This window comes from Ptychodera flava, chromosome 22, assembly GCF_041260155.1.
Source record: "Ptychodera flava strain L36383 chromosome 22, AS_Pfla_20210202, whole genome shotgun sequence".
NCBI lineage: Eukaryota > Metazoa > Hemichordata > Enteropneusta > Ptychoderidae > Ptychodera > Ptychodera flava.
In genome coordinates, this window is record NC_091949.1 from 10736422 (window position 1) to 10750122 (window position 13701).

A 13701-nucleotide genomic window follows, 5' to 3' on the forward strand; every position below is an offset into this window, starting at 1 on the left:
ATGAGCTTACATTTGCAGATAAAAACTGACATTACTTCACCATCCAATTATGCCAAAATAGTTCCAATCGTTTTGTAACACCTGCTATAGCTGTTCCCCGAAAAGCTGCTCGGTGCACAATCTCTTGTGGTTCGATACACGACGAAAGTCGCTGTAATCATCATCATACATGCAGCGGCCTTGGCCGTGTATCAAACAAGCAACCATGACTCGGCGTTACCGTAAAGCTCTGTCACGGATAGCGTTATGGAGGCTTGTGCGTTGTTACAGTTTGGTACGCCCATGGAGGTACTTTTGGTACGCCGAACTATGGCAACAACACAGAATTCTGCCTACGGACCAAGGGTCACATTCATTGTCCATAAATGGTACAGTTGTTTTAGCGTAAGCCTGGGATCACAGAAGCCTGAGGAGGGAGACAAGCACCCACCAAATTTATGTATAAATACTCACCTTCGGCGTTGATATAGTTACCAGGTATATGGCCTACCAAGGTGCACCATATGCCCTGTTTATTGTAGGATTTCATTTGCATCCGCATCTCGATTCGCTTGTCAAACCTCTAGCTGTGGCTGTGCATGGCTTCTGTTTGACCTGGGAGTCACATGATTTTCGTGATCACTGTGGCGAGACTTAAAGGTCGATTTAGAGTCAATGATTAGATCGCAGGAATGGGAGAGGGATTACTCAAAAATTGATGAACAGTATGATGTTACTTAAAATATCATAGCAGAACAGGGAGGGGTTGAACAAATTTTTTATGTGTGATTTAAGTGTTGTAGTTATGACAAAATGGTATAATTTTAATGTCAAATTCTCAAATACTCAATAATGTAGTGACTACAGACAATGCATGTAGCTTCAAACTGTCCCTATATTCTCTTGTAGTGATACGCTTGCCTTTGTTGCAACCCACTACTGAAGAATGGTTGGAGTATCAATTCTTTTATATATTCAGTGTTTATGACAATGGAATTATCAACTTTTAAACGTGTATTTAGTGCATAGCTTCAAAGTTGTGACTGGTCAAATTTAGGTCATGTTTGATTTAGTGTTCTAGATGTCATCATTGAACTATTTCGACAAATATTTTAAAAGTTTCAGCATCAGGAGGGAGTATTATCAAATTACTGTATTCCAATGAATTATTTGAATTACAGTATTTGAAAATCATATTTTCAAACGTTTAAGTATCAGGTAGGGGACTCCCAAGTCAGGTCTTGCTGAAACCTGTCAGCCTAACAAACATATGTTAGATATTTTACACTGTAAATAATTTATTTACTTCACAGCTGTCGCAGTTTTCTATATTGGTGACTATGAAATGATGTCACGAAATAATGCGACATGTACACTTATTTACCCGCCCATACGAGCGACTTGGATTAAGTAAGTAAACAAATAATGGACGTAATCATAATGATGTTAGATCATATACAAGTGTAAATCAATAGAGAAATTGATCTTCCGACATTGAGTTGTTCAAACGAATTCAGGACAAGGAAAAATGGAAGAGTTTATCACATTTGATATCATAAAGAGAAGGTGTAGCAATACACTTCAATTTCTAATGATTTAGAAGTGGTTGATATCATGATGAAATTAAGGTAAACTCGTCTCTTTGGGAACATGGTACCCTAGATAAAAGGTATGACATATATTTATTCGATGTTGCAAGGGGAGGCTACTATATGGCTGACAAATGTGATTAGTACGCCTCTGTATTCCAGAACACTCTCGCCAAGAAATATAATAATCAACACTTCGAGTAGCATTGACTGGCCCAGAGCAATTAACATCAGAATTGGAAATTAGTAATATATAAAGGAGGCATACCATTTTACTCAAACGGGGAAAAACACGCAAACTGTTCAAGTTGCAGTTGCTGAAATATCTAAACGCAGATCAAAGATCATCGCCAAATCTTGGAACAGATTAGGCCCTAAATTGGTCAATGTGCACAAAAACGGCCCTCTAGCTCTATTGTCGAGAAACGTATACAAAGATAGCTACTTCTTAATTCCTTGACAATGAAGACAGATTGTCATCTCGTCAGTTCCTACCAATATCCTGTGTTTACCCGTAGTTTTAACCCTTTCTGATGTTATTCATCTCTGACCAATCAAAGTCAAAGATACTTCTTACTTTACCGCAAAACCGTTTATATCACAGCCTGAATTAGCCATTAATACTAGTATATAATTGTGCACATACCGTGCATGTGTATGTGTATGCGTATACTCAGAGCGCATCGTTCACCAATGGATCTGGTCGTCACTTATCCACCCACTGATACATTATATTTTGTAGCAGTAGTTCATCGTAGCTGTAGTAATAAAGTTTGAAGAAATACAGTCGACGCCTCTGTCTCCATCACTTGAACTCAAAAGATCCTGCTTCGTAAACAATCCCACACATTGTTTTTGGTGCCGAGACCAGGATGAGTTCAAAGAAGAAAGCTAAGCCGAAGTCAGCGCAAGCAGAGGGAATGGCAACTCCAGCTACGACCAACCTGAAGAGGACACGAGGAGTCTACCGCGGAATAGTGACCAACCAACCCAAGAAAGCCGAAACCACAATGTCTGCGTTTCAGGGCGACCCCGAACAACTGTTCATACTGGAGATGATACTGGCAAGAGTGGAGGAAACGTCTTAAATTAAATTTAAATTGTCTTAAATTAGGTATGCACATACTAACGAATGCCAATTATTAAAGAGACAATGTGCCTAATATGACATCACCTTAGCTGTAGGTCAGTCTAAGTTGCTGATTCTGACAAAGTAGGTGTAAGGTCATCAAGGGTCATCCAAAGAAATGAGGGTAGAAGTTATGAAACCATACGTCTAGAAGCTAAATCCAACTGCTTGTCCATGTAATTGCAGAGACAAGTGAATTAAAGTCAAAGGTCATCCCAAAACAAGATAAACACGTTTGGTTTGATGCTGGTCAGTATATTCACAAAACCAAATCTCTAGCCTTTGTGAGGTAAAGGGCGCATAAAAGGTAGGAAAAAAGCTTAAGTTCGATGCTCGTCAATGTTTTACCAAGACGAATTTGAAGCTTTTGTGGTTTTTGAAATACATAAAAGTAGGTCAAAGGTTGTCAAACGTCATCTATTACATTGGGATAAAAGTCCAATAGCCTACTGCTCAACACTGAACAAACGACAAACCTCTGGCACTTACTGAGATACACAAAGTAGGTCAGAGGTCATAAAAACAACGGGAAACCTTTACCACATACATGTGAATTACTGATAAAGACTGTATTTGTTAAAGGGGAAGATTTTTGAACGTGATTATTGTAGTTTTTTTGCATGTTTTTGTATTTCATGACTGCGATTATCACAGTTTCTTTTGCAAATGACAAAACAGCCAATTGGAAGGTCGATTGGAAAGTCTTTTGCAATTTTGCAATTACTCAGAACATGGAGGTAGTCTGTGCTACCTCCATGCTCAGACTAATGACATGAGCCTTGCTTTCTGTGAGCGGTGCAAATCGGGCAATATTTCTGTTTTATCATGCAACATCACTGATCTCTGTATTTTATTTTTTATCTAGATTTCTCTTTAAATTGACAGAAAAACGATAGCATTACATGCTGAATTACTGCACATCTTAAACTCTTGTCTTGTGTATTTGAAACAAAGCCAATTTGGAATATCATGATATACTATCAGTTTGTATTTTAAGAGATGAAAAATAAAATATATTTTGCCTTCGCGCATGTATAAGTCTGTCTATTTCACATATTTACAGAAAGAGGTGTTTAAATGTCACAGCACATCTCTGTGACATGTTGGTCACACACGTCAGCTGATGTCGTAGCGATGTCGGTCTGTCTGTCTGTTGGTGTATCTGTCTGTCTGTTGGCCCGATATCTAAAAAACGGCTTCTCAGATCAGAATCAAATCTTGTACATAGATTGATTTAGCAATTGGCAAGAACCTATTCTTTTTAGTGGGGATGGCTTGCATACTTTTATATTAATTTGCATAATTAATGATTTTAGAAAAAACGGATATACATTGAAAACGACTACACACAATTTGATTAAATTTACTACAAATGTTGATCACAGCAGGATATATCAGCCGTGAAAGGTATAAAGGGATGACATGAAAGATAATAGTAATTTGCATATTTAACAAATCTTGAAATGTTCATTAATATGCAATTAACTATTATCTTTTATGTCACCCCTTAATACCTATCATCAAGGCCTTCAGTTATACCTTCCTGGTGCGGTCGTTGTTGACTTTGTCATAGCACAGACAAACATAGACAGACTCGCAACTGGTATTGTTTACAGCGTGAAGTGGTTACGTAACCCATCCATGTTTGCCTCGCCTCAGGTTGCTCTTGCCTCTCTTTTCCGAAGAGTGCCGACCATGCATCCTTCGGTAATTTTCGGATTTTCGCCAACTGCTAAGCGAAAGTATGTTCGGCAAAGTTTGTGTTGTTGTTGTCGTGTGGTGCTGAGCGGAATTGACGTGCTGGCGAAAACGGGAGTGTTTTGAGCTTCAGGAAAGTGAGTTTTACCGTTTTAAAATTCCTCTAATATTTTTATGAATATATAATGGGTGTGTTTGAACCAAATTTGAAAGTCTTTTATCGATACTGTCTGGTTTTACTCAATGGTTTACGGTCAGTCATACCATGTTTTACACGTGCGTCACGTGCGTCACGTGCGTCAAGGAAGGACATGTTTATGAAACTGCTGGCGTGTTTATGAAACTGCTGGCGTGCTGGCATGTTATATTTGATTGGCGTGAAGCAGTGTTTCTGGACTGAGAGCTCACAAAGTAACTATGGTTGCTACGCGACTGGCAGTACGATGCCATCTCGTCGTATTTTTCGCATAATCAACTACGAGCAAAGCCTCCAAAAAGTTTAACACCTTAGAAGCTCATTTTAATATGAAAAGCCAATAGTCTACCGAGAAGACCATGGAACAAAAGGCATGCCGCGTTTCCAGTCTGCTATATTTGTCTGTGGTCAAAGTTAGTCCGGTGATAATCTGGTGACAGCGTCCACAGATTAGTATTTTACCCTTGCTTACTTTGGCAAATTAGGCTAACTCATCAGATAAGAGGCTAAATTACTACCTTGCTTGCTTGGCGAATTAGGCAATCAAACTGGTCAGATAATAGACGCAACACAGTGACAAAAGTTCGCTTAAGATTGTCGAAGGACAAATACCTTGCACGGCAAATTTCAAGGAGGAAAAGAAATCGTTACAAAACCAGTGCCAAAATGAGACAAAGACACCAAAGCTGCAAACAAAGGTTGGTAGTATAAATATTTATTAGCGATACATATCATAGTCAAACGTATTAAAATAAAATAAACCATAGCAATAAGAACCTTGTGCTTAGACACCCCTACCCCATCCCTATCCCTGGAAACGGATTTTTGTGCAAGGCCCTATGGGGCCACCCCATATTCAAGAAATAATAAACAGTAAGGGGTTACTCAAAACATTACAGCCGTACAGAGAGGGGTTACACAAAATTTTCATGTGTGATAAGTGTTCTTAGTATCACCAAATTGTGTTATTTTGATGTCACATTTTCAAACGTTTCTGCATCGGGAACGGGGAGACCCTCTCTTAACCTCACTCATGTATTTGCTTCTTTACAGCTGCCTTGTAGTCAAACACACATTCAATAATGTAGTGACCAAAACTGTATGTGGCTTCAAACTATCCCTATATTCTCTTGCAATGATATGTTTGCCTTTGTTGCCTTTCAATGTTGGAGAACAGTGGGGTGAATGTTTGAATTTTTATATATTCAGTGGTTATAACAATGAAATTATCAATTTTTTAGATGTATGTTTAGTGCACAGCTTTAAAGCTGTGGCTGGGCATATCCAGGTGCGATTTAGCGTTCTAGATGTCACCTGATCTATTTCTGTAGTATATTCACCATTAATATAACATTTATTGAGTGATATAAACCACCTTGGTGAGACAATATCTGAAGTGTCGAATAGTAACCAATGACGTGTAATATATGTATGACATTGCACTAAAGAAGTAAATTCTTAGTTGCTACAATATGAGTAGTGTGTCTTTTTCTTTAGTCCGAAAGTACACTAAAAGCACAACAAATTCGACAAAAAACTGTACAAGTTTCAGCATCAGGAATGGGATGTTAGTAAATTATTTTATTTCAATTTTTTATTTGAATTACAGTATTTCAATATAGTATTTTCAAAGGTTTAGGTATCAGGAGGGGGACTCCTCAGGTCTCACGCTCACAGCTGTCTTCTTAGCAAACATATGTTTGATATTTTTATATTGCAAATGCTTTATTTACTTCAGAGATACCCAAGTATTCTGCAGAAGTGACTATAAAACAATGTAGTGAAATAATCTGACATGCAAAACTTGTAAACAAATACCGGATATAATCAACAATGATGGTAGATCAAGTACAGGTGTAAATCAAATACCTTGAATCAGGTATGCACATAATAAGGTGTGTCAATTATTGAAATACGGAATGTGACTAATGTGACAATACCGAAGTTTTACAAAAGTCTCAGATACCTGTGATTATGCGAAGGTAGGACAAAGGTCATCCAAGGTCATCCAAAAATTAGGGTAGAAGTTGTAAAACAATACTGTTACACCAAACCAAAAACCTCTAGCCCTTTTAATTACTCAGATAAGTGAATGCAAGTTAGTCATCCCAAAACAAGAGAAAAATTTTAGTCTGATACTGGTCAATACATAAACAAAGCCAAATATCTAGCTTTTGTATTTTATGAGATACGTAAAAGTGAGGCAAAGTTCAACAAAAATTATTGAAAAAAGCTTTAGTCCGATACTCGTTATACCTAACCACATAAAATCTAAAGTGCTTATAGGAACTGAGATACATAAAAGTGGGTCAAACGGTTATCAAAGATCATCCACAAATTTGGAAAAAGTGTTTTCCCATACTAATCAATGTCCATCAAACACCAAACCTCTAGCCCATGCAGTTGCTCAAATACACAAAGTAGGTCAAAGATGATAAAAATAGGGGAAAACCGTTTGACCACATACTTGTCAATCGCTACTGGTCAAACAGTGTGATCCATTAGAGAGGAAGATTTTCAGGGCGATTATCGTAGGTCTTTCATGTTTTTTATTTATTTCGTGACTGTGATTATCTTTGGTGTTTCTGATAAATGACAACATGACCGCCAAATTGCGCGTGCGATTAAAATGCCTTCTTGCAAGTATTCAGAACATCTGTTACCAAATTGTTTGCTGTGTGTGGTAAAAGTCGGCCAATATTTCTGATTTATCCTGCAACATCACAGATCTCTTTATTTTCATACTTTTTATCAAGAATCCTTTCTTGACACTAAGACAAATGCAATATCGTTGCATTCTGAATTGTTGATCATCTTACAGTGTCGTTTTTGTATATTTGAAACAAAGCAAAATCGTAACAGTTTGTATATAACGAGATAGAAAATAAAGAACATTTTGCATGCTCGTATGTATGCGTCTGTGATTTTACAATTTTGTAGAATGAGATGTCTACAATATTACTATGTCACTACAGATCTCTTTGACATACCCCCTTTACCACTGTATTAACACAACGGATGTTTTAAAAACTATTCCTCTGTGTTGTATATAAGCTTATGACTTAAGTTGTTTCCCCCTGAATACTAGCCCATTTCCAATTGCTCACCCGCTGCGCAAGGTGAAAAGTTGGAAGATAAACGCTTGCTAAATGACAAAATCTGTGGGAACTATTGATTTATTAAATTTTTAAATGGTCCTTCAGTAGTCATTATATTAGGGTTAGGTACTTACTGTACACATTTAGCTTGGTAAAGGCGTTTTGACTCCTCTTTGGCGCAAGATCATGCTTGAAACGATGCGTGTGAGTTAAAGTACTCCGATGTCACAAATTTCGTACATGGACTACAGAGTTATGAAGTTATCCCGCTACGTATGATTACTATAGTTACTGGCGATATTGATAATGGTAAAGATGTCATCTAAATCTTTAACGTCAGCTAGCTGCAGTAATGATTTATTGTTGAGAGCAGGGTTATATTTTGAAAACAGTGAGACACATACACAACTAAAACTGCACTGTATCTATTGTGATTCCATTCTGCATAACAAAGACATGGCAAGATAGAATAATTACATTTTCTAGTGACAATAAAATTTCAAGAGATTTAGTGTGACAGCATCTCATACTTCACACAAAATTGATGTATCTAAAGATTTGACTCGATAAAATCATAGTACTCAAAACTACAGTGACAAAGCTCGTCTTTGTCATTCTTCTTCATCACAAAATTTAATTTCCATCGATTCTCCCCATCCTCCCACGTTTCTATGGTTATCACATCATCTGCAAGAGCTTCAGCCATGTAAAGAATGCCGATGGTCTTGATTCTGTATCTTGTCAGATCATTGGTAAATGAAGGATAGGCGTTGTTCTCAGCTGCTGTGTAGGCACACTCTTCGGTATATTTGATATAAGCGGTGGATGAAATGTGATTATTTTCATCAGTATCACTACTTGGTGGTTGAATTTTGTGTTTGAATATTTTCGCCGGTTTGTCTCCAAGTCTATCCATGTATTGTGGTGTCTGGTGGTTACCATGTGAAACATAAAGTCCAGTGAACCAATCCGGTAGTTGAGCTGACCTTCTTGTCAACTTGCTTACACACACAGTTTGCATATAGTTAGTAGCCAGGAGTGTATCATCCACACAATCACGCATTACCTTTAATTCATCATACGACGTCCTCCCAACTTTCGCTAAAGAGAAGTTGAATTGAAATGTAGCAGATGGTTTCAGACGCGTATGGAATTCTGGGAGTATATGATAGACACTTGAACGGAGGAAAATCATATGATCTTCAAAACTACGGTAGGACAGATAGTTGTATGGCGGTCTTACAGCACATCTCCATGCGTATGCAATCAGCCAAGGAACAGTGGGCTTGAAATTTTGATCTAATTGAGGAAGAATAATAATGTTAGTTAGGCCAGAGAAAAAAAAATCTTGTTCATCGGATTTTTTGGACCAAGTCCCAGGAGTGGCAAGCGTTTTTTTTTTTTTTTTTGGCCGAAGGTAATCGCGGTTCTCTGGCGTTTTTGCACAGATGCAGACAAGGCAAGATAATTGTTTCTCTTTTTACCAGAAATATCTCAGACAAGAAACACTGATACTGGTAACTGAATTAATACAGTATATTTCCCAACAATAACATAGGCCATTACATTCACAGTTAGTGTTTGCACAACATATTCTGAGTATTTCAACATTCTCTCAGAATAAAACTGAAATGTACAGCAAATCACTGAAATCCAACAATTCAGTATTGTCCTTTAATATTGTCCTGGTGGGACCTAGCATCTGAGTTTTTTTGTTTTTACTTTGGCCCCATGTTTTGGCCTCTTTACCACTGTCTCTACACATTTTACACAATGGTCTAACAACACTGTACTGTGATCGGAGTGAAGTTATATAGTCATCATTCAGATATCGGTCGTACTTTAACATCGACGCAACCATGTGTTTTGTCATTACCATAAATTTTTATACTTTCGATGCAATTTTCATTCAATCGGATGCACCGTCCATCTGCTGTCACGATCTTGTTGAACAAATCGCCGAACGTAATATCAGGACAAACACTGAATAGCGTCTTTGGAACTAACTGTTGGCCATCACGTCGAATGTTGGCGATCAAATTAATACTCATGATGTGACATGTACTAACCTTTACAAAACGAGGAAATTTCTGGCCAAATCGACCCACTTTGCGTCGTGATTCGCCAAATTTATATGTCACAACAACGTGTCGGCGGTCAACTAAGTCCGAACACGTCGGAAGTCTCATTCAAAATCCCGTGCCCGCGAAAACCCGACAAAGTGTAGGGCGCCACCAGCGGCAGTACTAAAAATATTTGTAATGCGGAAGGCAGAATTCGCCAAGATCAAAAAAAAAAAATTCCAAATATGCCAAAGTAGAAGCGGCGATTCCGATGAACAATTTATTTTTTCTTCCTTGCCTTACTGTTACAGCAATTTTGCATACGGAGGATGGGGAAGAGAGATTATATGGGATTTCGAAAAGGACCAAAACTGTATTCGGAATCCTATATCCCAGAAAGAAATGCATCTTCACTTGTAGAGGTCGTAATATATAACAATGCACTGCATGACTTGACAGAGTCAACCATGGGGAAATACTCTGAAAAATACCACACCCTTTTTTTTAGTTTTTCACGATTTCATCGGAATAAAAACACGTCGTGGTGGTCCACGATCCTCGTTTTTTCGGATCAGTGGCTACTCTGCCTGACAGATATTGGTCGTTTCAATTTTTACATTTACATTTACATTTACATTTACATACTCGAATTTTTTGAAACCTTTTGCCTCCTAGGTGAGGTTAAAATTATTTGAAATTGTGTGCTACAGTAACGCTTTCGAGTTTCGGGTAGAAAGCGCCCGAGCATCGAGGGCCTTTTAAATTGACATATGCAAATTTTTGTTTGGTACATATGAAGATACAAGAGCATGCGCAGCGTGTTGATTTTTGACAAGACGCAGGACAAACTTGCCAGATGTTCACTTATATTCTCAATAATATTGTAGTAATGTTGGTTAAATCGGCATATTTAAACTTCTTTACTTTTCGTTTTTGCAATTCACTTGTTTATATGGGTAATTTGTAATATTGAGATTTCCAGCTACCTGGCGCCTAACACTATCGGTAAATTTGAACAACTTAAAGATCCTTTTCTCAAAAATTAGTGCCAATTATGTTATATCGGCGACGGATTTCTAAGAAGGGAAGTTTTGGTCAAATGGACAGAATGAGGAAAAGTCGACGTCCTTCCTAAAAATAGAAAGTTACAAATATAACAATAAAAGTGAATAAATCTACATTATATCTACCTTTAGTGCCGGCAAACAAAATGTAAAGAGAAAATGACTGGTTGTCCTGGGATTATTTTTATTGTCACACTTTATGCTCATTCTCATGTTTTGATTGGCTGGAGCAGAGGTTATATCCTCAACAAGAAGACCTGCGCGCTGCGTTACATTTTTGAGCTCGCACAAATTTCGAACTCCAGCTTCAGAGCTCAACGCGCCATAATGTCGAACAAATCTACGGATTAAGATTAATGTTGATTGCTATTTTAGTCTGCTGCATCTCGATGAACCCACAAATGAAGAGTTTGTATAAAAGCAGGGACGGCGATGTAACAACAACATAATTTGTTAAGTTCTTATTGAGCGATATATTAAGTAATCGCCGGACTCAAGATGAAACAACTGACATCTTCAAGCCTTGCAGATTTACGGAGCACTTTACATCACGAGCATACGAAGCCAGAACAAAGTTTAGACCATGCTTAGTCAAGGCAAGAAAAAAACAATGAGGCATGCATCATATAGGGCAAGGACTAGACTTGGTTCAAGTCAGTAAATTAAAAAAAAATAAAAACATTTACAATAGTTTCTCTCGTGTCGCTCCTATTTTATATACAAACCTATTGGGTTTCTAGCAACCGAGGCCAAGTTTTCCTAGCTATCGAACGCGCTACTTTGAGTCTGTGCATATGTGAGTTAGTTTTCCCCTTTATCGCGTTCACCCCGCCAACCCAATTCACCCAACTCATGCATTTCATATGAAAACAGAACACAAATCATCGAGCCATCGCACTCTTGAACCATTTCTAGGAATGGACTGAAAATAAAGCATTTTTATATGTTGCTCCTGAACAAGTTTTGGGGTCAGATCGAGTGCATTGTAGAGGTGGCACCAGTCCTAAAGACCATTGATTTCCGACCAACCGTGCATACCTTGATATTCTTTACAGCATATTACCTCATAAGCTTAAGGCAGACGAGCTCAACTGTGTATATTCGAATGTAGATATTCTCTCAAAAATATTGCTGAGTAATTTCATTGATCATATGGTGATTATGATTGTTTTGTGGAAACTTCCCTAAATGTTGGATCAAGTATTAAGATTGATAAATTTCACTACATCCTCTCTCTAAAACTAAACCAGTATCTCTTGGTACATCAGTATAATGGCTTTTCACTTGTTGACCCTGTCTTAATTTGTAGTCGCACAGAATTTGAGCATTTGTCATCGATTTTCACAGTGACAAACATTACATAAAGAGAATACTGATACCAATCATGAAATAGCGGATAGCATTGTGATGTTGCAAAGCAGTGTGTAAAAAGAACATACCGGGATAATTGTTAACTTGTAACTAAATCTCTGGAAATGGGATGGTAAATTACCTTCGTCCTAACATTCAACAGGTCGCATGGCTACTGCTACAGCAGCACTAGTGAGACGTGACTTAACTCTTGTTTGCTGGTAATGAAACTTACAAATTACAAGTGCAGGTGTACTTGTAGTTGTGGCAACGATAGTAAGGGTCTACAGTCCACGGATAGCTGTTTGCCCAGTACAGAGCGGGATATTGGCTCTGGGCCCTATTGGCTTTTCTGCAATGTATTTTTCTCAGGTCAACACTAGGAGCACCTGCCATAGTCTTCGTTGAAAGTCTGCTCCATGTTAACGTCCCGGTGGTGGCAGTCTTGGAGCAGCCGGGTACGCACGCTCGTTAGAAATTTCGCGGAAAAGGGGGTGATTTTCGTCGGACATCACGGAGACATCTAGGTCCGTGAAATCGAGAAAAAGGGGTACTTTTTCAGATCACCCTCCGAGAATCAGACCAAAGAAAAAGCGTACCCCACATGTATTTGTTGCAGCTACAGATGACGGACGATGTCTAATAACTCAAGAGCAATCAACTAATACACAAGATCAAAACGGATCAGAAAAGTGATTGACATGAGTGTGACTGATGAAGATGTGGTGAAGACAAAACATTGAAAGATCACTGTATTTCAAGTTTTCATTATGTTACTAAGCATACATTGAACAAGGCAGTCTGTTACTGTGACATCAAACACAAAGTCAACCCATGCTAAGCCAGTGTATTACGTGTTCCTTTTTCACCAAGAGTCGGCACACTTGCTTTGAAATTGGTAAATTATGGTATTCAAATGTCTTGGCAAATATTTAGGTAAAATCTCCCAGATATCGGAAAAAAGGGGGTGTTTTTCGCAGTGATTTTCTCCCAGATTTCCCAAAAGGGGGTGTTTTCAGAGAAAAATTCTGGGAAAAGGGGTACATTTCAAACTCTGCTAACGAGCGTGAGTACCCATCCATGCAGAGACTGCCACCGCCGGGGTTAACGTAAAGCTCCGTCACAGGCAGCGTTGTGTACGCCTGTGCGTTGTTACAGCTTGGTAAGCCTAACCATCGCCAACAACACACAGACCTGGACACAAAACTCTGACCAGGGACCAAGAGTCAGGGTCATAGTACATGGCAGGCCTTGTTGTTTGAGTGTATTCTTGGGATCATAGAAGCCTGAGGAGGGAGACAAGCTCGCAACGTCAACTTGGAAAAAGCATACACCAGATTTCTGTATAAATACTCACCTTTGGCGTTGATATAGTCACCAGGTATATGGCCCACCAAGGTGCACCATATGCCCAGTTTATTGTAGGAGGTCATTTGCATCCGCATGTCGATTCGATCATCTAAACCCCGGTTGTGACTGTGCCTTGCTTCTGTTTTACCTGGAAGTCTCGTCACGTGATGAATGTGTTCACTGTT

General features: G+C 38.5%; 1 protein-coding gene across 2 annotated transcripts in view; it reads right to left on the reverse strand.

Annotated features, from left to right (window-relative positions):
* Window positions 1–8130: 8130 nt before the first annotated feature.
* The window catches only part of LOC139122663 (uncharacterized), a 249372-nt gene continuing 243801 nt past the window's right edge, over window positions 8131–13701 (reverse strand). Inside the window, exons 1-2 of one of the 2 annotated variants that reach the window (XM_070688266.1) lie at window positions 13524–13636; window positions 8131–8988 (exon numbers count right to left, since the gene is read on the reverse strand). In XM_070688266.1, coding sequence (XP_070544367.1) covers window positions 8240–8988; window positions 13524–13611 — 837 coding nt within the window. In that variant the 5' untranslated portion in view covers window positions 13612–13636 and the 3' untranslated portion in view covers window positions 8131–8239. Of the gene's footprint in view, window positions 8989–13523; window positions 13637–13701 lie in introns of those variants that run through there. The other variant, XM_070688265.1, reaches the window with a different exon arrangement.